The sequence below is a fragment of the Hippichthys cyanospilos genome, chromosome 9, assembly GCF_059441005.1.
Source record: "Hippichthys cyanospilos isolate Australia breed blue-spotted pipefish chromosome 9, RoL_Hcya_1.0, whole genome shotgun sequence".
In the NCBI taxonomy this organism is placed as follows: Eukaryota; Metazoa; Chordata; class Actinopteri; order Syngnathiformes; family Syngnathidae; genus Hippichthys; species Hippichthys cyanospilos.
Window position 1 is genome coordinate 15,537,604 of NC_142377.1, and position 22,962 is coordinate 15,560,565.

Here is a 22,962-nt window from a genome sequence, read left to right on the forward strand (position 1 = left end):
CTCCGGGGCTGTCAGTACCACGCGCGTGCATACAGGCATGGTGTCAGACATGTTGCCCTATTCTCCTCAGCCCTGCAGCTCCGGCACTAACTATAGCTGCTCAGCCAACCACTCTTAATTAGTAGCTGCTGCTGCCCGCCGGCCCCGCTCCGGCGCCACTGTGGTAAAGACCCAGCCCCGTGTCTCTGTGTGTTTACGCTCAGTACCAGTGTCAATGTTGACAGTCGATGTGTGATTCAACTCGGATTTGTGGATGCCGGTTAAAGTTTTGCTCCCTCACAAAAGGAAATGATGTCTTCGTAAATAAACTTTCATCGCTTGGGCATACCTTGCTTGAAAGGGTTGTCGGTTTATTTAGCAAGTTTTCGTAGTGAAAAGTTAACGTTTTGTCCGTAATTTATTTGATAAACAAATTATGGTCCAAGGAATACCTTTAAAAACACGTGACGTTCATGAGCTGCAATCTCTTGGTTGTTATTTGAGCATTCACCACATTAGGTGATGACATTTTCGGTTATCGTGTGAAAAAAAAAAATCCAGTTATGAAATCAACTCATTCGCTCCCAAAGATCTGATTTTACATTTTTAAGAGTTCAGACGTTCAATCCCAAGTATTTTTTTTTTCTTCAAAAACATGTTTTAAGTGTTAGGCTGGAGCTGTGTGTTAGTAAAGTTACATATTTTAAACTTTTCAAACATTTAATCTTTTTAATTATGAATTAATCGCATATAAATTTGATGTATTTCCCTGCCTTAGTTTGTAGGGCTAAACAGAAAGAAATGTAAGGGAAAAATATAACGCCCACCATTTCAGTCTCAAAATGTTTCACAAATTCACAACAAACTCCTAGAAGGGCAAGGAATATTTAAAAAATAAATAAATAAATAAAACATTACAGCGTTATAGCGGACTTGGCTGATTTTTTTGAGTCACTCAGTCGCATTAAAAAAAAAAAACACAATTTAATTGGCAACAGGTAACCCTGTTATAAATTTAATGGACGCAACAGCGTTAGCAGCTAAAGATAGCATCAAATAAGTGCCGTTGAATATACTTTTCATAGGTTTGTTGGACATCCAGAAAACAATTCTGCACACTTTGATGTATGCAAAATTTGAACAAATCAACCTACTCATGCCTCACTCATGCCTGTCAAGCCAGCAAAATTCTTACTGTGTTTTTGATTTGTCTGTAATAAAAGAATACCTTAACCCTCAGAAATCATTCAAATATATTTGGACCTCAAAATAAAAGGATGCCTGAAAATAAAGGGACCGTATCATACACAAGTTCAAAAAAAAAAAAAAAAAAAAAGCTGCTTTTAAGGGTGAGTTTTGGGGCGAGGTGTATTATGCATGGGTGCGTTATGCACAATATTTCATGGAGTTGGAATAGCTACCAGCAGATCACCACAGCCAAATGGAAGCCAGACCGCCACAGCAGTGATTTGATAGTGATGACTGCAATCATTTTACCAACAGACCACCACAGCCACAGGGGTTTACTCATTACAATCTTGTCTTAAACACATGAGACAGTGAGAGCGAGAGACAAAGGGAGCGTCTTGACAAAGCTTGGGACGGGAACCACGTGCAGCTGGAGAACAGACATCAGCGAACGGAAACGGCAGCGCGTGCACACACGTGTACATTGACTGACTGCAATATGGCAGCACAGTGACCCATATTAGCAATTTCCGTTCACAGTGGGGCCTTATTTGGGCCACATGGAGACACGATTGCTGGATGAGACTTTCTAGGATTTTACAGCCACGCCAAGTGCATCGTTTTTTTTTTGTTTTTTTTGGGTGATGGTCTTAGCGGTTGTGTTTGTGCTGTATAATCTCTTGATCTCTTTTGGTCTGTTTGTAGTTTTCTTATCCTTCCTCCCTGCTCCTTAATAAATCTGCTTATAGAGGATATTCATTTTCAAGTGTGCCAATAAAGCAAGTTTTATCCCTACTTAACTCTTTGAGTGCCAAGCGTTATTGGAAAAGGATTTCTCTAGAGGGCCAATATTTTTAGCATTTTAACTCACATTTCAAGGCCAGCAGAATATTGTGTGCTATGTCTACGTAAATACGCGTGGTATCATATGAAAGATTGACTTCCATTCCTTACTTTGAATTGCATGTAGATAATAGCTGTGTTATAAGTGTTGGAACACTGCCATCCAATGGTCACAGTTAGCACTACAGTGCTCAATTTGCTTATACTGCATTAGATAAGCATTAGTCAAAGACGACTGCACTTCTCCATAAAAAATGCTATTTGACCAGAATCACATGACTTTTTATTATTACTATTTTTAAAAGAGGAAAATTCTCGTCCATGGCACTGAATGAGTTAGGCAAGTTAACACTTCATGCTTTGAAATTATATTAAATATTCACAAAAAACTCTGAGGAAAGACACATTTAATAGCCATTTAATTTGATTTTAGGTAACTCAGGAATGACAACAGTTCACAATTTTGTCTTCCGTCTGTTTGTGTTGCATACTATTCAGTATTCGGTACTCTATCATCTTGAGCATAGAGAAATGGGATTACGTTGCCACACGCGCACACAGGTTGATTTGCATTTAAGATGCTAATGTTGTCTTTTGGGTGAGCACAAATGTCTCGAGCCTGCCGGTGCTTTGTTTCATCCCACTCATTCGTTAGGCTTTAATATAGTGTCTCATATAAACACCCGCAACCAAAATGTCATTTTTATCTCTCTTATTGCAAAAGTTAAAGCATCTTGCAAGCGAATGTAAATGACTGTTTCATGCAGTTCTTCCACAAAATAGGCTCTCCAACAATAAGACCAAACCATCGCTTTTGATCTTAAGCTGGTTCACGTCACTGCTAGTTGGAAGAGATGAACGGGGTTGGAGGCCATTGTTGGTAGAAATGGCTCGCGCCACCGTGGTCGTGTTTTGTTGCCGGGGGAAGGGACCTTTCCCCCTTGACAAATCACATGATGTTTTAACAAGGCAGATCAGAGGAGGCAGGCAGATCAGACCATGGAAGCCATTCTGGAAAACATCAAGGGAAGGGTCAGATGACCTGCTGAGGAAAGTGGATTGCACTGCTGCAATGGAGACCGGTTTAGCATTCAATCCCATTATCAAACAGTGGCTATCAAATAAGAGGTCAACACTTACTTGTATTAACGGCGTTCTGGTTTTTGGGGTTTAAGGCCTTGTCTACATGTAGCAGGGGCTATTAAAACCCACATATTCTCTTTCCATTTATCCACATGGCTTTGTTTATTGAAAAAAAAAATCACTGCCACACAAATCCATATAATGAGCTGTTATTCAGCATTCCAAGCCACTAGGTGACAGTAGTGTCAACCAAAATCCTTCCAATTACAAAGAACTTCCGTCTCATAAGTCTTTCAGTGCCATGGATGAGAATTTTCGTCATGTAAAATACTTAGGTTGTGTGCGAGTGACAAGATTCCTTATCAACTGTGTTGTTTTTTTTTTTAATGAGTGGATAAATGACACTGTTGTAATGTAGTTATATACATACGGAAGATATTACTTTGCATCACCTTTTCACTGTTTTTGTTCATGTTTTATCGAAGGGAAGGACTGTTGAAATGTTTCCAATGCTACTAAAAAGATATTTGTGTGAAAGTCACTGCTGTGCAGAAAACACATCTTTTCACAAAACAGCTTGGTGTCACTCAAATGACCTAAAGAACGGAATAAGATAGAATCTTACTTTCTTTTTCTAGGCAAAGAATGAAATCCAGTCTCTCACATGGTACCATCAATTTACCACCTACATAGACATACAATATGATATTATAAATGTTCGAAAACGACTAGCACTCCAGGGGTTGCCTTTTCAGATAATTGGCACTGAAACTTGCCGGTAGTCTCCACTGATCAGTTGACTATAGCAGTCTGTTTGTCCTTTCTTGGCAAGGATCTAATACATCCTGGTGGCACCGTGAGAAAGCAAGTCCACACGCCCACGTTAAGTAATCAAAACGAAATCAAATTCGAGCACGATAAATGCCACTGGGAGAGGAGTATTTTGACTTTCAATGATTGCACGTCCCAATTAGGCTGTTTCTTTTATGCACAGCAATATTCTGACTGGAGATCAAATTTCCCTGTTTTATCACCTCAGTTTGGATTATTGTCGGGGCCTCTGGAGAAAGCTTTCGCTTTGCTACGAGTTCTGCCATCAGAAAGCGAGCCGCCTGTGTGCAACTTTAGTTTGCGGTTAACCCAAAAGCCATCGTTAGTGGCTTTTAGCCGTCATACGTCTGAGCTCAGTCTCATTTGCTTTTTTTTTTTCTCCTGGTGTTTTTACTTTGGAACTCCTCTCACTAACTCCTTTTACTCTCATCTTCTAGCAGACTGTTCTTATCTCTCTTTCACCGTGCTCAAATTACTCCTACCTACGTGTCTTTTTTTTCTTTATGTGCCCTTTTTCAATGCTGTTATCCCACACAAAGAAGTACCTCTGAGGTTCCGCTGGCACAAGGAGAGCTATAAGATCTTTGGCCAGTTTTACCTCTTTTGGACTGTTTTGCACTTTATTTTCATTTAGGATTACAACATAAACATTGACCTAATGAGATTGTGTTCAGCATATGATTTTTCTTGAAATCCACTCACCCCTCCGCCCCTGTCTGTGACTCACAATGGTGATGTTACTCGTTTTTCTGGACTGACCAGTAAGTCCGCTCCCTTCCTTTTGGGATTTGCTCCAAGAAGAGGCAAGCTCATGTCAAAAGTTTGCCCTTGCTCAATTCAAGTCCTAGAGAGTCGATGGTGTTCTAATTTGCTCAATCTGTTTAGAAAATGACTACTTTCAAGGACATCCTAATCATGGCTATTTTGTGACTGACAAACTAAGAAGTGTCCACACCTTGAACAAATGCTACACAAGTATTTCTAGTATTCTGTCGTCTAAGTGGTGTAGCTGTGTGACAGGCACTTAGTTTCCTACCGGTTGTAAAGGGAACATCTAAACATGCACAGACTGTTCTGCTCTTATCTCTCTTCATTCCACCCTGTTCTGCCTGACTGGCTATCTGAAAAGGTATCAATGCCTCTTCTCATCTTTCCCCCACTTTCCTTTTCCATTATTTTGTCCTTAATGTCTATCCTTTTCCCGCTAGTCTCCTCTCTATTATACTTTTTTTTTTCCTCAGTTGTCATTAAACATGCATCTGTGTGAGTGAATCTCTGTTTGACATTGTACATTTTGCCTGTATGTAAAATGTCTTAAATGCCTTAGCAGAGTATACATTGAACAATGACCTCCTGATTGTAAGTGGATTTTCAGAGTGGTTCTTCTCATCTTGTATTAAAGATCACGTTCTCGTCAAAGCACGGCAATGATATTTAACATTGAAATCAGCACAATTCACAATTTAATGCCAACACAGTGAGTTGGTTTTGAATTAGGTCTTTGACAGTGTAGTTGTGCACACGGATAACTTTCATGCCAGTCGTTTGGAATCAACTTTGACTCAATAGCTGTTTTTTTTTTTTCCCCCTTTTTTGATTGAAAATCATTCCTAAATCTTTGAGAATACAGGGCAATTTACTTAATGCGAAATATTTGGTTTTAATGATAAGCCAGAGCAAGGCAACGGCCAACTGGTATTTTTTTTTCTTAAATGTGTAAGTCACACATTGAAAACATTCTGTCAAAAAAAGAAGTGTTTAAAAACATGTTTACTCTAACAAGCAGTATTATTAAAGAGTATGCCGGGTAGCTAAAACCACATGGTATTGTTTACAGTATTTAATTTTTCTGCAAAGTCTGTCAAGTTTTAATATGTAACCGTGACACACGTCTGCCATTTTCCCATCATCAAACTAATAGCTTTGCTTCCTCTTCCAACTGTGTGAGGTGCAAAATGTAAATTTTGCCTTTCTAGCTGGGACACGAAACTGCTTGTCTGGAGCGTTGGCAATTTAATGCTCACTAACTATACCTGTCACAACACATTTTCCGCCTTTTAACACCTATCCAACCCGCTTGGGAAGCTAAGACCTCAGCATTGTGAGAGATATAAATAGCTTTAGAAAATGAAGCGGTTTGTGGTTGACCTTAATTGTGGCTAGCATTCCTCATTGTTGATTTAAGTCATCAGCTGCCATGTAGATGCTTGTTTGAAAAGAAGCTACCATTCACCGCCATTCACACAAACATGGGTGTGTTTTAATGTAGCTTCTGCACTGGGCCTATTTGTTTTCTTTTGACACAACCAGTTCCCTAAGCTCTTAGGATTGGCCAAATTCAACAAATTTGACCTGATTTAGGAAAAACAACTCAAAAGTCCACTTGTTTGAGGTTTTCATCACCACCCAAAAAGTTTTTTGTTGTTGTTTTTGGAGATTCCCCCCCCCCCCCCCCCCGCAAAAAAATAATCTGTCTAGTTCATTCAGTCTGAGAAAGTCCATCATGATATATAGTACAGTATGTACTGGTTCCGTTGGTTGTCTTAGCTGGACTTTTGCTTGCACTACTCCTGTATGAATCATATCCGGCTCGGTCCAGGCTTGACCTACATTTTACGTACCTTCTTCACACACTGACACAGACACACGCATTCACACAGACAGAGGATTTTTGTCACGGAAAGAAAGACCCAGTCAAGAGATTACAACGTAAACCACTAATCTGACCGTGTACGTTGCATTTTATGTGGCAACTAAATGTGGGCTGCATTAATGTGCATATAGATTACACACCAATGATTGTTGAAACAATGTCCACATCATACATGACATTAAATCATAACAGAAATAATGTGGTTTCTTCATAAAAAAAAAAGAAGGTATTACCGAGGGTGACCAGATTTTAAAAAATAAAAACTGGGACGAGACAGGTTTGCTAAAAATGGAATGTGGAATCTTCCCCAGGAAATATTTATAACAAATTGAATCAGATCAATCTGGTGTCTGTGGTTGTGTTATGACTTAAGCTAAGGCTAAATGCTCTCTTGGATGATAGTTCAGCAGCGCTAAACAGGTCAATGCGCTCACCATGATCCAATCGTTTTGCTTACTTCTGGTGTTGAGCCAGTTTAGTAAAGTTTGTAGCCCGCGCAACTTGAGTTGGCATTCATTTGTTCTCGTTTTGGTTTGTCAAATAATTAAAGATGTTTCCATATTCCCCCTGCAATGTGCACACAAAGTAGTCATTGCTGTTTTGTGCATTGAGTTCTTCTTTCGGCTTTCGCAACGTCCCATGTGAGGTCATTGAGCGTGATTGATTACAGTACCATCTTTTGATTCTCCCCGTAGCTAAAGATCCATGCATAGGAGTGTTCTTTTTTTCTTTTTTACAAAACCTTATTCATAAACTTTAAAATCCACCTGGCACAATCTACCTCGCTGTCCCATATTGAGTACATGTGGCTAAAAAGCTCAACTTGCTATTGTCTAATGTCATTTAATTGACATGGAAAGAGGAAGTAGTTCTTGTTTTGGTGTAATGTGAAAGTAAACTGCTCAAATTCCTTTTTAGTTGGTTTATTGTATACAGCGCTACAGCAACTGTGGGATTGGCACACACAATTAGCTTGCTGATCTTAAAAAAATAAAATAAAACGGACGGAACTACGTAAGATTGGGACGAAAAAAATGGGGCTGGCAGAATCCTTTGAAACTCAGGGACACAAGCAGGTACAAAATCAGGACTATCCTGGTTAAAAACCAGATGTCGGGTTACTCTAGAACTTGTACAACTCCTTGATGATAATATGTCCTGAGATTTCTGTCCATCTTCTGTACTTTTAGGGACATTTTGCTACATTTAGGTTTCTTAAGTCCTAACAGGAGGAGAATATGAAGTAGGGAATGCAGAGAAATGCGTGTGGCACATCTGAAAGAGGATATATGAGGATAAGAGAATTCAATGAAGTGAAGGCCAGAGGGGATAGAAGTCCATATACAGATGGAGATGAAAACGGTCTGTCTGCTTGCCGTGTGTTATTGTAAGGACAACAGCTCTATGCCTTGGAGATAATGAACTCTGTGTTCACCAGCCAAATCAGGCATGGGCTTTCCAAACAAGTGGCTGAGAAATACCAAGACGGTTTCATTGTTTAATACTTTCAAAATGAATGTGGAATATGAAAAAGATTGACTCACAGATTCACTTGCCACCAATTATCTCTCAAATCTCCTTCCACACTGTGAATGTGTTGAAGGTGATGAATTCCACACAGAGGTGTGTCTGCAACACATTCCCTCTGCATTCTTGTTTGGGGCTGAATGAGGGTCAGCGGTCATATTAACAGAGCCGACATGAGAGTGTTACCCTATGGGTGCACTAGGATTCCGATGTGCTCAAAGAGAAGTGTGTGTGAGTGTGTTTCAAGGAATGAGGGCAAGAGGAATTTATATGGTGTAATGCCCACGGTCAGACTGGAGACTTTGGTTGGCAGCTGTCACTTGTCAGATGCACACACACACACACACAAGAAGCGATTGTCCACACACTTTACGCTACTTCAGCCACTATGCTCGTTCACTGCTTCACTCCTTCTTCCTGAGTAAGCTTTGTAAGAGAGAGAGTCAGTAGGATGGAAAAGAATTGTCTGAAAACTAATTAATTCGATAAATACTCAAGTCAGAGGTATAAAGTCTTTCTAGTGAACAACGGAGTACTTGTCATGGCTGTAAACTACTGTATTTCTTTGTTCATTTTTTTGATAATTACATTTAAATGTTTTTGAATTATTATTTAAATAACGGACCTTAGACATTTCTAGCAATACAAAGTCAATATTTTATCTATATCAAATTTGATTACTACAATAATTTTTATGTACAATTAACGCCTATTAAAACACATTTTGCCACTTGCTGTCTACTGAAAATGACATCATGTGCTCAGTGCTAAGGTAACAACCAATCACAGCTCAGCTTGTGAGCATCATATGACCAAACCAAGAAAATATGTGAATTGTAATTGGTCGTTACCTAAGCCTTGAGCACGGAAGGCCAAGTGGCAGAATGTGTTATCAAATTCATTATAGGAGGATAATATATATATATAAATGCATAAAAATCTGATGTTGACCAAACAGTTCAGCCTTTGATGTTTCCAGTGTTTGGCAAAGAGACACTTTTAAGAAACACTCTCCTTATGCAGTTATTAATACACATAATGCAGTCGTTCATCTTGGATCAAAATGGAAATATTGCACAATGACAGATGGGCTTGGCTGATTTTTGATAGTATTCCAGTGATCCTTTGCAATTAAGTTGACATACTCTGATAATCCCATGCAGCCGGAGTAATGGCTTTGTTGTCATTTCCAGATATTAGTTTATTGCGTGCAAACTGTTTGAGAATGCCGGCCTGCTCTGAAACTGACTTCTTTATAGACCATATGTCTCATTGATAGTGTAGGCTTTGGTAGACCTTTAAAAAAAAAAAACAAACCGACTAAGACTAGCCATTTCTTAACAACTCCATTGTTTTTTTAATGTGATTGTTTTTCTGTCTAGGGATTGCGCTCCCTCTATCATGCACCCATCAGTGTCTTGGGGGATGGTAATCCATTCTTTCCATATGCAGATAGTGACTGCAAGATTAGGCAGACCCTGGGAGAGGATTATGGTTTGAGGACTTGCCCCCCCCTACTATTTTACCTCCTCTCCAAGCATGCAACCCCCAACCTCTATGGCCCCACCTCCATCCCTGCTTCCTGCGGTCGTCTCTTGCCTTTCTACCCTCGAACCTTCTTCCTCTTCTCTCCTGGGTAAATCTCCAGTCTCTGGAGTGTGTTGGTTGCTAAGGGAAGAGGTGGAGAGCAGATTAAAATATAGAACTGTACAGTTTTTTTGGTGTGTTTTAGATCCATATGTGCACACACACACACACACACACACACACACACACACTTGCATGGGCACTGTGCTTAGAGTGTGCATGGGTTGGAGTGTGTCCAATGCGTATCTTTTAAGTCAGATTTTTTTACAGTTGCCTCTCCAAATACGCTATGGTTAGGGATTGACGTTTGTAGGAGGTACAGTATGTGTGTGTTTTGAATTTGCATTCATTTAAAGAGTCTTTTTTTTTTTTCACTAACCGTGCAGAACTGGATGAATAAACTGTTGTTAAAAGCCATTTATTTCACATATTGACACACTATTTACCTTTTACATCGTGCTAGCAATGAGGAAGTTTGCGAAACTGGACATTCGACCACAGAAATCTTCGTTTGTTAGCCTAGCGCTAGCTAATAAGTATAATGGACAAAACGTGGCTGGATTTGAAAATGTGATTTTAAATTACAAAATAAAAACCTTCTCACAGTTTGGAAAAGGTATTGTCGCGCATCGGCCAGTGTTCGTACAATCCAATTATGATTCCAAAACGTGAATATGACAGCTTGGTGAAGCACTCCAGACATTTTTCGGCAAAAGTACCCCTATTCGAACGAAATTGGGATTCAGTGGTAAATGATTCGCAATTGCAGGTTCGGAGCAGGGGGTTCAATCTCCAACACAAACATGAGTTATTTCAGATTCTGTTATTTATTTGATCAGCCTTATTTACTGTTGAGAGGCTGAAATTCGAGGATATGGAAGATTTTAAGTCTAAACCATTAATTGACGATTAAAAATAACTACTGATTCAATTCTAATCTTAGCTTTTGATTAATTGCTGCAGTACTAGAGTATGTTTGTCAGTACCCTTGATTGGGAGCAATCCCATTTCCAAACTGACGATGAACAAGAAAATATTTGAGAAAACCCAATTTAGATTAATAGCCATTCCTGTATCACACTCCATTTTAGTGGCCAAGTCTACTTACTTAATCTTTGGCACTTGATATTCTCCTATACTTGGCGTGATCCACATGCTGTGATGTAGTGCAGAGGGCAGAGAATTTGTCGAAGCGCCCTTCTACTTCCTTCCTCATCATCATCATCATCATTCCTCCAGCGCAACCTTCTTCTCGTCTTTCTCCCCTCCAGTTGGGAATGCTGTAATTGATATGCCACTGGCAATAAATCAGCACTGCACCAGGGTGAGCAACAAGCATTATCTGAGTGGACAGCTTGGAGGAAACGGGAAAGAGGGAGCGATGACCCACCGTTCTACTCACCAGAGGCACCGGAGCCTCATCACTTGACCTAAAACACCAGCGCGGCCTCCTTGCGGGAATCCCACTACTGTCAAGCCAAACAAAATTATCTCGGGTCAAGGCAATGACCCTTCAAGCTTATCCCCTTTTTCCTCTCACCTGACTTCGCATCCCGCATGACTATTCCCACCCCGACGTGACGTATTGAGGTTCTCTCGATGCAAAAGGGCATCCCGATATCAAATCCAATCAACTTGACCCCTTACTGGCAGTTCACTCCAATGCTTTTCCCTGATGTGATAACATCCTCAGTTCCTTTGACACGGGCGCTACACATTCCAAAGTTGCACTCCTGCCTTGAAGTGATTGACATGTTGTTCTCTGGATGGTGCCAGATGTCTGCCTGGGTGCTCTTCCCTCTGTTTCACTTTGAAGAGTTGACTGAAACTGAGTGAAAGCCAAAAAGCCAGTCAATACAAAAATAGCTTTTCTTTATGCATTTTAATTTGGTCTCCTTCTTGTTTACTCGTTCTTTTGGCCTTGACGTTAAAATGTAGCAGCTGAACAACATTACGAATGGCCATCTGCAGTCGTTTCAAAGACCTTTTTTGCAGTTTGTTCATTTTCGTAATGTCGTGGTTAATGTCAGGGAGGAGACTGTGGGCCAGGTGACGATCATTGAATAGTTGGTAACGTCATTCAGAACCTTGCTTGTGTAAGTGTTGTGTTCAAGTGCCTCATCTTTGGTCTCGTGCACAAGTGAATGTGGAACACTAATTAAAATGCAGGCTTTGCCTTTTGTTTGGCTTCTGCTGGCTGCTAATAAATCACCCTCCCTCCCCCCCTAATGTCTTTGTTGCATCACCTGCACCCCCCTTTATAGTTTTTTTGTCCTAGAGCAGGGGTGGCAAACTCATTTTTATCGTGGGCCACATTGTAGTTAGTTTCTGTCAGAAGGCCGGCTAAATTTTAAGTGTGTTTGTCACACTCTTTACCTAGTTTTGAAATCATAGACAGACTGGGAACAAAAATCGTTATTTTTATTTTTAATTTTTTTAAGAAAACTTGCAAGTTCGGTATTTTATCCACAAACTTGAGGTCAGTCACATCAGCAATTAGTGGGCCACATAAAAAGATGTGGTGGGGCGGTCTCATGTGTTATTTTAGATGCTTTTCTGTGGTCGATCATGTTTCTGTGTTTTTTTTTTTTTAACAAATTGAAATTGGATGCGTTTGCTATTAGTTGTATCTAAACACAGTCAGTAATATCCTATCTCTATTGGGAGGAAAACATTCTTGAATGTTTTTAATGGTCGACTATACATTTTTTCCCTGTGGCCTTGTGAAAATAATACGAGCGCATTGCTGCTTGAACTTGGTCACTTTTTCCTACTTCATTTTCACTTTTTAATAGGCTACAATGTTTCGAGTAACTATTCTATGGTCAACTATACATTTCTCTCCCCCTGGTCTTGTGAAAATTGTATGAGTGCATAGCTGCTTGAAACCAGTTACTTTTCCTACCTTATTTTCACTTTTTAATAGAGTACTCAGGTAATGAGCAATGTTATAAGCTTTGATGCATATGTGTGCCTATTGTATTAGTACATTTGGTCCCTTTTAACCGCCACTCCCTGGGCTTGACGAAATTTGAATTGATTCTAATTGAAGAAATTAACCCAACAAAGTTTTTAAAATCAGTTTTTTACAGGAATTTACAGCTAAACATGGCTTACCTGTTGGTCATGTGATGTTCATAAGCTGAAATGTGATTGATTGGTTGTTACCTGATTCTTTAGCACGTGTGATGTCATTTTCAGTCGGCAGCAGGTGAAAAAAAATGCTTTCAAAAGTATTAATTGTAAAAATAACTTTGTTATACTGTTGTCTTGCTAATACTATGTATATATTTTTTGAAAGCTTGTAAGATCTGGTGGTACACTGCGGTGTTCCCACTCATACTTGAACCACAAAGGATAACAAATGTAGATATAAAAACACTTACTCATTTTTCTGAGCTTGGTTAGCTGACAACCTGACCTTCTCCTTGATTGATTGATCGATGGATAGCCTTGCTCCCGTGTGTCCCGCCACACTCAGAGCAGGAGGCAGAAACAGGGGACTCCATTTGATTATCCCCTATGTCATGGCTTTTCCCTTCCCCCTCATCTTACCTTCCTGGGGTCCAAAATGATTCTCATCTTTTCTGATTTGAAGTGGTCATAAAACACTGTTTATGTAGACACTTTGATTGTTAAGGTGAAATTGAAGCATGGCTTCCCTGGGACTGTGGCGTTCAGTTTAGCATAATCAGCATTTATGGGAGATCTCAGCTCGGTAGGAACAGAATTGGTCTGTCAAAGTAGCGGCGCACACAACTCTAAATATTATCGTTAGAGGGTGTCAATTGCTATTTCTGATGCCGGAGTAGCTCGGGGAGCGCAGAACTAGCTCTTCTGTATATCATCTTCTGTGTGGATAAATTGAAGGATGTAGAAAAGGCCCCTGTTGAGTTTCAGCCATGTCATGTCAGCAGTGATATATTGTACATAGTGATGTAGATATTAATTACGCTGGGGAACACAATATATGTTGCGTTTGAGCTTTTTGTTTGTTTTTTTGTTTGTTTGTTGTAAACCAATGTTTGGGTGTGGAATTTTTGGAGCTGTAACATCCTCATTTTCCTATAACATTAATTAAATGGCATAGGCCATGTAGTCATTACATAGTCAAGCTTCTAAAACTTCACAAAACAACATAAAATCAAAAAAAGACTTCCAAAGGTATGCCCATGCTTACAGGGTTAAAGGAAAAGCTACCGCTAATCCTCTTACTATGCTAGCTTTTTTGCAGCTATTGATGGTGATGACCAAGTGGGAGCCGCACACACCTCCCACAAAACTGTCTCAATTTTAACACTCAGCTCTTTTTACAAGTCTTACTATGACTAAAGAGTAGCTAGTTCATCCCAGATAAACACATTTTCCCTCTAAGAGCTGATTTTGTATTTTTTTTTCCCCAAAATGTTCCCCAGTGCTATAAGGAATACCAGCGCCACTGATTCAATAATCACAATACGGGTTACTCTGTAGTGTAAGGCTCGGCTATGGATATTTTTTTTCCAATGTAAGGATGCACTTTGGCACGTGATCAAACATTAGCCTCCTCTGATTGAAGTTATAAAATATTACTGATTTTATTGTTGTGTCCATTACTCATTCCAGCAAGTCATATATTATATGTACAGAGCCTTCAATAATTGGCTCATGCCTCCCATGCTATCTTCCCTCATAATTAAATGCCAACACACATTTGCCTTCCAGACTTGATTTGATATCATTAATTCATCACGGTGGCAAATGTCAGATTTTTTTTTCCCCTCCTCATTTTGTCTGTTTAATTTGTGAGCCTTTAAGGCCCCGTCCATGCTTGATGCATAATCAATAGGAAATGTTCCTCAGTTACTAACGGTGTTTTTCTTTTTGCCTTCTAGGGCTCGCGCCACGTTCCTCTGTGGATGATGATCCCGATGATGGTGTGCAACAGGGCAGTGGATCAATAGAAGTGTTTGTTTGCCACTTCATCTTCCTCTGTCTTCTTTACATACTTCTCATTTGTTCCTTGATAGTCCTCCAAAAAGACTGAAAATCCTGACTCGGCACTCGAGACCGAGTTTACACTCCTCCTCCTCTTTTTCTCCTTCCCCGCCCCCCAAGCCTCTCTTTAGGACAGACCAAACATGCGCTCACAAGCTCGATCAACAGTTTCCCCTGTCCTCGGGAAGCGCTTTCCCGTGTTTGCGCTTTTACTTATCATGACCTCGTCCTCCTGCGGAGGCCAGCCGCCAACTTTCAAACGATTCGCACCTGCAGAGTGGGGGCTTACACATTTAGCAATTCACAACAAAACTGGAGAAGTCTATGTGGGAGCTGTCAACTGGATTTTCAAGCTGTCCAGTAACCTAACCAAGCTGCGTAGTCACATGACTGGACCTGTGGTGGACAACGAAAAGTGCTACCCACCACCCAGTGTCCAGTCGTGCCCTCATGACCTGGCTCAGACGCCCAACGTCAACAAGCTTCTCCTCATCGATTATGCTCAGAATCGCCTCATTGCCTGTGGTAGCACTTCACAGGGAATCTGCCAATTTCTTCGTCTGGATGACCTCTTCAAACTGGGTGAGCCTCACCATCGCAAGGAACACTATCTGTCCAGTGTGGCTGAGTCGGGAACCATGTCAGGAGTCATTATAAGCTCCCCTGATAGTCCAACGAGCAAGCTCTTCATTGGAACCCCCATCGATGGCAAGTCCGAATACTTCCCAACGCTCTCCAGCAGAAAGCTGATGGAGAACGAAGAAAACGCCGACATGTTCAGCTTCGTGTATCAAGACGAGTTTGTCTCCTCCCAGCTCAAGATTCCATCTGATACTTTGTCCAAGTTCCCTGCTTTTGACATCTACTATGTTTACAGCTTCAGCAGTGAGCAGTTTGTGTATTATCTCACAATGCAGCTGGATACTCAGCTCACTTCTCCCGACGCCAGTGGCGAGCAGTTCTTCACCTCCAAGATAGTTCGCTTATGTGTTGATGACCCCAAGTTTTACTCCTATGTTGAGTTCCCCATTGGCTGTACTAAAGACGGTGTTGAGTACCGCCTGGTTCAAGATGCCTACCTGGCCCGACCTGGCCGCCAACTGGCAAATTCCCTGGGGATCTCCGAGAATGAAGACATCCTCTTCACGGTCTTCTCTCAGGGTCAGAAGAATCGTGCCAAACCACCTAAAGAGTCGGCGTTGTGCTTGTTCACCCTGAGGAGAATAAAGGAGAAAATCAAGGAAAGGATCCAGTCTTGTTACAAGGGAGATGGGAAGCTCTCCTTGCCGTGGCTTCTCAACAAGGAACTGGCATGCATCAACTCGGTAAGCGATTTTGATTCGTCTGTTTTATGCCACGTACCGGAGTTGTTGCTTTTCAGAAAACTGGTCAGAGGAAAATATATGTTTGCAAGTACGTACTATCTAATGGAAGAAATCACGTGTTACCGTTTTCACAGTCCCACTAAAGGTAGATTCTTAGACCTTTTGTACAATATTTCTCTGTTAGCCATTGCCAGCTCGCGTTGCACCCGACCCCGAGGGCCACTCAAGAAGGTTGAGTAACATGGATGCAATCCAGGCAATTAGGCGGTCGCCCAACAAGCCACACCCCCTTCTTGTTTTTGGTGATTAGAAAACCAATCGCCTTGAAACCGAAAACGCACTATTGGCCCGTTACCGATAGACAAAAAAAAGATGCGATTCAATTGTCATTATTGAAGCTACAGTTTCTTCAAATGACTGTTTTGCGTATGCAGCCATTGTATTTCAATTCTATTCTATTCAACGACAAGCTCATTTTTCAGTACATTTGAATTAAAATACCCATTGAAAGCGTTTTCTTCCGATTCGAGTGTACTTCATTTCTACCAGAAGGCCTCTTTGCACACTTAAAACATGTTCTATTGTCTAAAAGAGGTGGAGCCTGTGGCATAAATGATCTCTTTATGGTCGGTGCATTTGCCTGTGTTCAGGTGTTTTTTTTTTTCTTCTCAATACTGTAAGTGATGTGAAGGACTTATCCAAGGCCTATTCACCCTCCTTTCTCCCTCTTTGTCATCAAACCCTTGGTAAAGGAACTGTCTTTCCACTTCAGTAGTTGTCTAATTTTTTTGTGGATTTTTTTCACACAGACAGTAGCTGTGATTCCGAAAACAGGATCTCATTTATTTCAGTTGGATCCTTGCCCTTGTGCAAAAGAAACATGCAGCATGTGTCTGTGTATAAAGTGAGGAAGCGTGAGGAGAGAGAGGCTAAATTGTGGCAGTCTGTAGTTTAGTCTGAGGTTTAGAATTAACTGCAACGCTAAGCTCACATGTTACTATTTAGATGCTCATGTCATGCATCTATTTGTCTTATTTAAAAAAGATAAATAATCGAAAAAAAAATGTGTGCTGCGCTGAAGGCCTAGGTGTCTTTTGATTACGCTGACCTCATATTTTATTCATGTTTCTCAACTGAGTTCTGCTCATGTACAGTGTCCAAATCAATTTTTTGAAGAGATTTGCTGACCCTCATATTAGTACTTAAGCTTTCATAATAAAAGACAAGGACATTAAACTGTTATCTGTTTTAATCCATCTAATCTTCTTTCATCAAGGTGTTTGCCATTGTTGTGAGCTTGAAATGCTCGATAATCTGCCGCTCAGAATTATTTTAGTCACGGCTTAGGTAGGTTCACTCATGAGTTATCATAACCCTACAGTTAATTAATACTCTGTTCAAGATGGCTGATGTGAGAGGAGCACAATGGCTGAGCTGGGCGACAGCAGTGAGGCCTGAGGGTCAACCTCAGGTTAATGATGCCTGCTCCATGTGACCTCATGTCAGCTAGCCACCACTGGCGAGTGACCATCACCACTGTCAGCGAACCAAAGGACCTTAAATCCCACCTCCCATAAATGGAAGATAGAAATTTTTCGTGTGAGCGGGAGCTGATGTAATTAAAAACGACAATATAGGCACACTAATTTTGTTTCCTGCCGCTAAGCTGCTATAATAACCATTCACGCAGTGAAAAGTGAGTTATGTCTTCCTACCTTAAATAGTTCCGCTATGATTTGCATACCGTGGCAGTGATTCAATTACTGGTTCTCTATCCCTCCAAAAACAATTTATCCAGCCCTATACTTTCAACTTATCTGGTTCAACGGTGTACTGGCAATTTCCTTTCTTCCTTTCCGCTCTTGAACTCTTAAGCTAGTCTCACCCACTGTTTCCCCACAACTTCAAATGTGCTTTCAAACTAAGGCCTGGCATACAACTGCATTTGACTGAACAGTGTGGGAAAGCTGTTTAGCTTGACCCTGCCTTACAGCGGTGCAGAGGGCAGGCCAGGGAGGAGAGAGGGAGTCCTGCACAGCTGGTCGACGCACAGTTGTGATTGATGACCCTTGAGCTCCACTAGTCCCAAGTGTGGACTTCCTATTTGTGCCGCATCATAATTTTTGGCCTCTGGTAATCATTAGCGTGATACGTTTATGGGCACAGTGAAACGACACACACACACACACCACCTTCAGTGCTGCTACCTCGCTGTGTATATTGTTTCCTGTGTTTGTGTGTCTGTTTTTGTCCGTGAAGTTTATTACTGAACCCCTGACCTTTTCTTTGGTTTGAAAGTGGATCAATACAAAGCAGTTCCACCGAGAGAGCGCATGTGAAAGCGAGACTCTTTCAAAGCTAGTGTGGGACGAGAAAGGTATCGCAAGAAAGGATAGAAAACAAAAAAAAATCCTGACTTTAGTGAAGAAAAGAAGCCGAGTTGTGGGTCGCAAACTAGAAAGAGGTGCTAGATGTGGGCGTTCACTCAGGGAGAGAACCTTAAATAGTTAGAGCAGAGAAGAGCTACAATCATACCGCACAGTGGGAAGACATTTACAATACGGCGAGGCGGAAATTGAGTGTAATATAATAAAAGCAAGTCCTGGACAGACATTGCAACAAGAGTCATATACGTCTTAGTAGGATTGTATTCCAATTGAAATGACATAAAAAAATCAAACTAGATATAAACACTGCATTTAAACATCTCATTCGGAATAAACAAGGCGAATACAAATAATATTTAGGAGTCATGTGTTCCTTTTCCCTTTCCAAACAGGGGTCGTATAATTTCTTCAATTGTGTACACAATGCAAACCCATAATGACTTTTTCATTTACGTCCTCGAAAATAGCCGCTTCCGTCCGGAGCTGATCTGTAACGGGACAGCTTCTTTTTTCATACTTGAAGGTAAATAGAGATGTAACAACTACAATGCTAAATAGATAACTGAACTCCTTGATACAATATTGTGTTTACATCAACCTCTGTAAAGCTGCTGCTCTGATGATGAAAACATTTTTTTACAGAGTGATACATTTTCCCAGAAGCTATCGTGACAATCTATAGTATTTATTGTATTATTATTATTTTTTTGGATGATGGTTACCCATGAGATTTTTTTCTATGTAAAATAGGTACCTTGGCTCAACTACTAGTCTTTTTTTTTTTTTAAATAAATCTTATTGAGATGTTTGTATACATGTACATTACAATTTCAAACCGGACTTAATCTTTTTTGAGCCACACAGTTTGCATGCTACATGGACTCTGTGACTTCTAGCTCTTGAAACAACCTTTTTATTTTTTACTCAATGCAAGTACCTTTTTAGTTTTTAGTGAGTATAGTGAATATTGCAGGACTCATGCTTCACAAACTTTCAATAAAATTGAGGAAAAAAAATTACATAGATGATCTCAGTCAGACAAAGAATGGTTAGCGTTAGTGCTACAGTATACTTCTGCGCCTCACTTAAAATGAGAAAGAATGTTGCATACCATCGAATGAAGACATGCGAAACAAACTGGAAAAGTAGACCTAAAATATTTTTCAAAAGCTGGTATTACTCAAAAGGATTTCAATGTAAACCCAGCTATAGTAAGTATGCTTTCATTTTATCTCTTGAATTTTCACGCATGGGGGCCAGCCATTGGCTGCGTCCAAGATAGTCGCTGATGCACAAACAAAAATCAACTGAAATGATCATTTGCCTTATGCACCTGGATATTTTTTTTCTTTCCATTGCTCATTGTTATGCGTCCAAATGGAATACGCACAGTACATTTTATTAATGCTGTTCCAGAAGGAAAATTGACTCTGTGAGACCTGCTCCTAACCTTATTAAATCCATCATGATGAATATCGTTTAATGGGTGTAAGTCACTCGTGGACTGTGTAATACACAACCCTATTCTAGTGGAATACCCAGAAAGGACGTGTGTGGGCAAAAGTGTTTCAGTAATTTGCCTTGATTAATTGAGCCGGACTTGATGAGCAGAGTTAATTGGCAGTCTAAATGAGGTGAGCTGGGAGAACACTGATCGCGCAGGTGGCCGTTTGTGTTGCTGCTTACTATTAGGTCACCTTTCACATTAATATTTGCCAAAGGTGGAATTTGTTCTTCACCCTCACAAGCGCTACTGGTTTTCAGCACTCTGTACGCGGTTGTGTGCGAAAGAGCCAATGAGTGAGCCAACAATTTCAAAGCCGCACTGCACTCGAGCCTTGTTCTCATCTTGTTATTAGGGGACATTAGAAAAGCTTTTGGAAGAGACATCATGCGGCTAGTGTGAGCGAGCAGCTCGGTTCTTCATGTTGTTTGACCTTTCTGTCCGTCTCTCCGAGGAGAATTTAGCTCAACAAATCCCCTTTCCCTCGCTGCACTCTAATGATACTAATTGTCAATGTAATTGTGTATTGATCTGCGGTGTGTGTGGGTGGCGTGTTGCTTACATCATTATCAGGAGTAATTAGAAAATGTGGGCCAGACAATGCTCCTACACTGCTGACATTCAACTGTTTTCATGCTATGCTGTTTGTTTTTAGATGTTATACCGGTAAGAGACGATTTTTGTTAACGACTGCGGTGTTTGAGATATGAGTTTCATTTATTCTCTGACCATGAGATACTAGTACCGTGTATTTTTTGAGGCATTCCGGACTTTAAAGCGCAGTCTCAACTAAATAGTCTATTTTTCGGAAATTTCCATAGCCGGGGCACACTGGGTGATAAAGTGCCAGGAATAACCTGTGAACTGGTTGATATGGTGACTGGTTTCCAGAAAGATGGATTGATCGAAGTGAACAAATGTCTTGGCGGTCTTTCCGACAACAAAAGTCGCCACCGCTGTGAGCTTAGATCACAGTTGATTGGCAGATGAGTGAAATGGGACATATCATTAGGTGTCACCTTGGTAACAAGAACTGGGGAATGTCGAAGCAACAATTGACGGGCAAGCAGTTGTTACCCGATCTCCCTTTCAAATGGAGATTTTTCAACGTCTTCATTGTCATTTAATGTGAGATCAATTTATAAGTGACACAAGATAGAGTTCTTGACAAAGATAAATGTTTCAATGTGCTGACGTAGTCTATCCGGACAGGCACTCCGGAGCCCCACCTATTTGCGTACAAGCAAATATAAAGGATATTTTCCATAAACTGTCTCATTCAAATGTAAGCATTTTGAAGAGTTTCAATTTTTTAACTCCTTGCACGTTATGACCGAAACTTTACGTCACTCAATCCACCCACACTTCTCTGTTGTACATGTACATATGTACATACACACACACACACACACACCTACACCCGCACATGCACACACACATATATATATATATATATATATATATATATATATATATATATATATATAATATATATACTGTACATACTTATGTTCATATTTATACAGTATGTTCATACATACATTTGTACATCCGCATGTTTGTACATGTATTTTTGCGCGTATTTGTACGTGTATACATATTTGTACATATGCACATATTTGTATGTATCTGTATGTATTTGCATTTGTACATATTTATATATGCAAGTTTAAAGGTGTTTGTTTATGCATATATTTGTATGTACATACTGTACGCTTGTACATAAAGTACATGCGAATATATATTTGTACAGATGTGTATATGTATGTTTGCACATATGTGCATATGTACACCTTTGTACGTCCCTATATATTTGTACTTTTTTGTACATTTGTGCATATATCCGCATTTGTAAGTATGTGCATACACATGTGCAAATGTACGCATTTGTAAGTATGTGCATACACATGTGCAAATGTACATGCTTGTTTGTCCTTTATGTTTGTACGTACGTATCTAAGCTTTTAAATAGAGCATACGTATTCATGTGGATATGTACGTGTTATGTACGAATGGGGTTACATAAATATATGTGCATACATATACATGTTTGTACCGTACATATGTGTTTGTGTGTCGGACATACGTTCAAATATCAGATAAGGATTTGATGATAACTTTTAAAGACTGGATTCTCCCTAAAACCTGCCAAACCCTCATGAGTTGACAACTCTTTTGATCTTGAAGAATAGATCAGTAAAGATTAACACATGTTTAAAAAAAACTACATGTTTGAACATATAATGTCAAGTGTGAAAATCACTCAACCGCATATGAGTTTCAACTTCTTGAATCAGTAAGCCAGTTTTCCAGTTCAAATTACTGTAATAAAAGTTCTAAGAAACATATTCAACAGCAATGTTAGTCAGCAAAACTGATTTGTACACCACAAATTCAACATTATGAATATGTAGCTTCAGAGTCCCTACATTAGATGCAGCATTTTTCTTCTGCAATAAATCACCAGGAGTGCTTGTTGTCCCACACACACACACACACACGCACACACATTGCAGCACCTCTTGAAAAAACTATTGCAATTTCTCCACAAGTTCAAGGCCCCCGCTGTGACTTCTGGGTAATTTATGAGGTAGCCTCACCCACAATCCTTCACTGCTGTGCACACTCAGGTGAAGGCACCTGCGTCTCCCAACACAGTCTCGTACTACTCGGTGTGTATATATGTGTTATTGTGTGTGAACGTTTTTATCATCTGATAGGAAAACAATGTGAGAGTCTACTGAGAAATTGCCCCTCTGTGTTGTTTGCCTGATAATTCATTTGTTTTCAAACCTGTAGCTCCCACACCCTCACACATGAGGATTATTTGATATACACACCTTTCTTATACACAATTATCATACAACATTGGATAGATATTATGATGAGACAGTTCCCTGAGCTGGGTGTGTCATGTGTGTCTTTTTGTGTGTGCGCATGTTATCTTTTTAGTCAAATGTTTGCTGTCTCATACTTGGAGACACTAATGTGTACACAGTGCAAATCCTTTACATACTTTATGATTCAAGCATATTTTTGATTGCAGTTTTAGCTTTTTTTTTACACTGCATAACACAG

General features: G+C 40.1%; 1 protein-coding gene across 2 annotated transcripts in view; it reads left to right on the top strand.

The window, feature by feature from the left end:
- Positions 1 to 22,962, top strand: part of plxna1b (plexin A1b) — a 188,285-nt gene that overhangs the window by 20,681 nt on the left and 144,642 nt on the right. For both annotated transcript variants that reach the window (XM_088422806.1, XM_088422807.1), the window contains exon 2: positions 14,566 to 15,993. In XM_088422806.1, coding sequence (XP_088278932.1) covers positions 14,812 to 15,993 — 1,182 coding nt within the window. In that variant the 5' untranslated portion in view covers positions 14,566 to 14,811. The remainder of the gene's footprint in view (positions 1 to 14,565; positions 15,994 to 22,962) is intronic.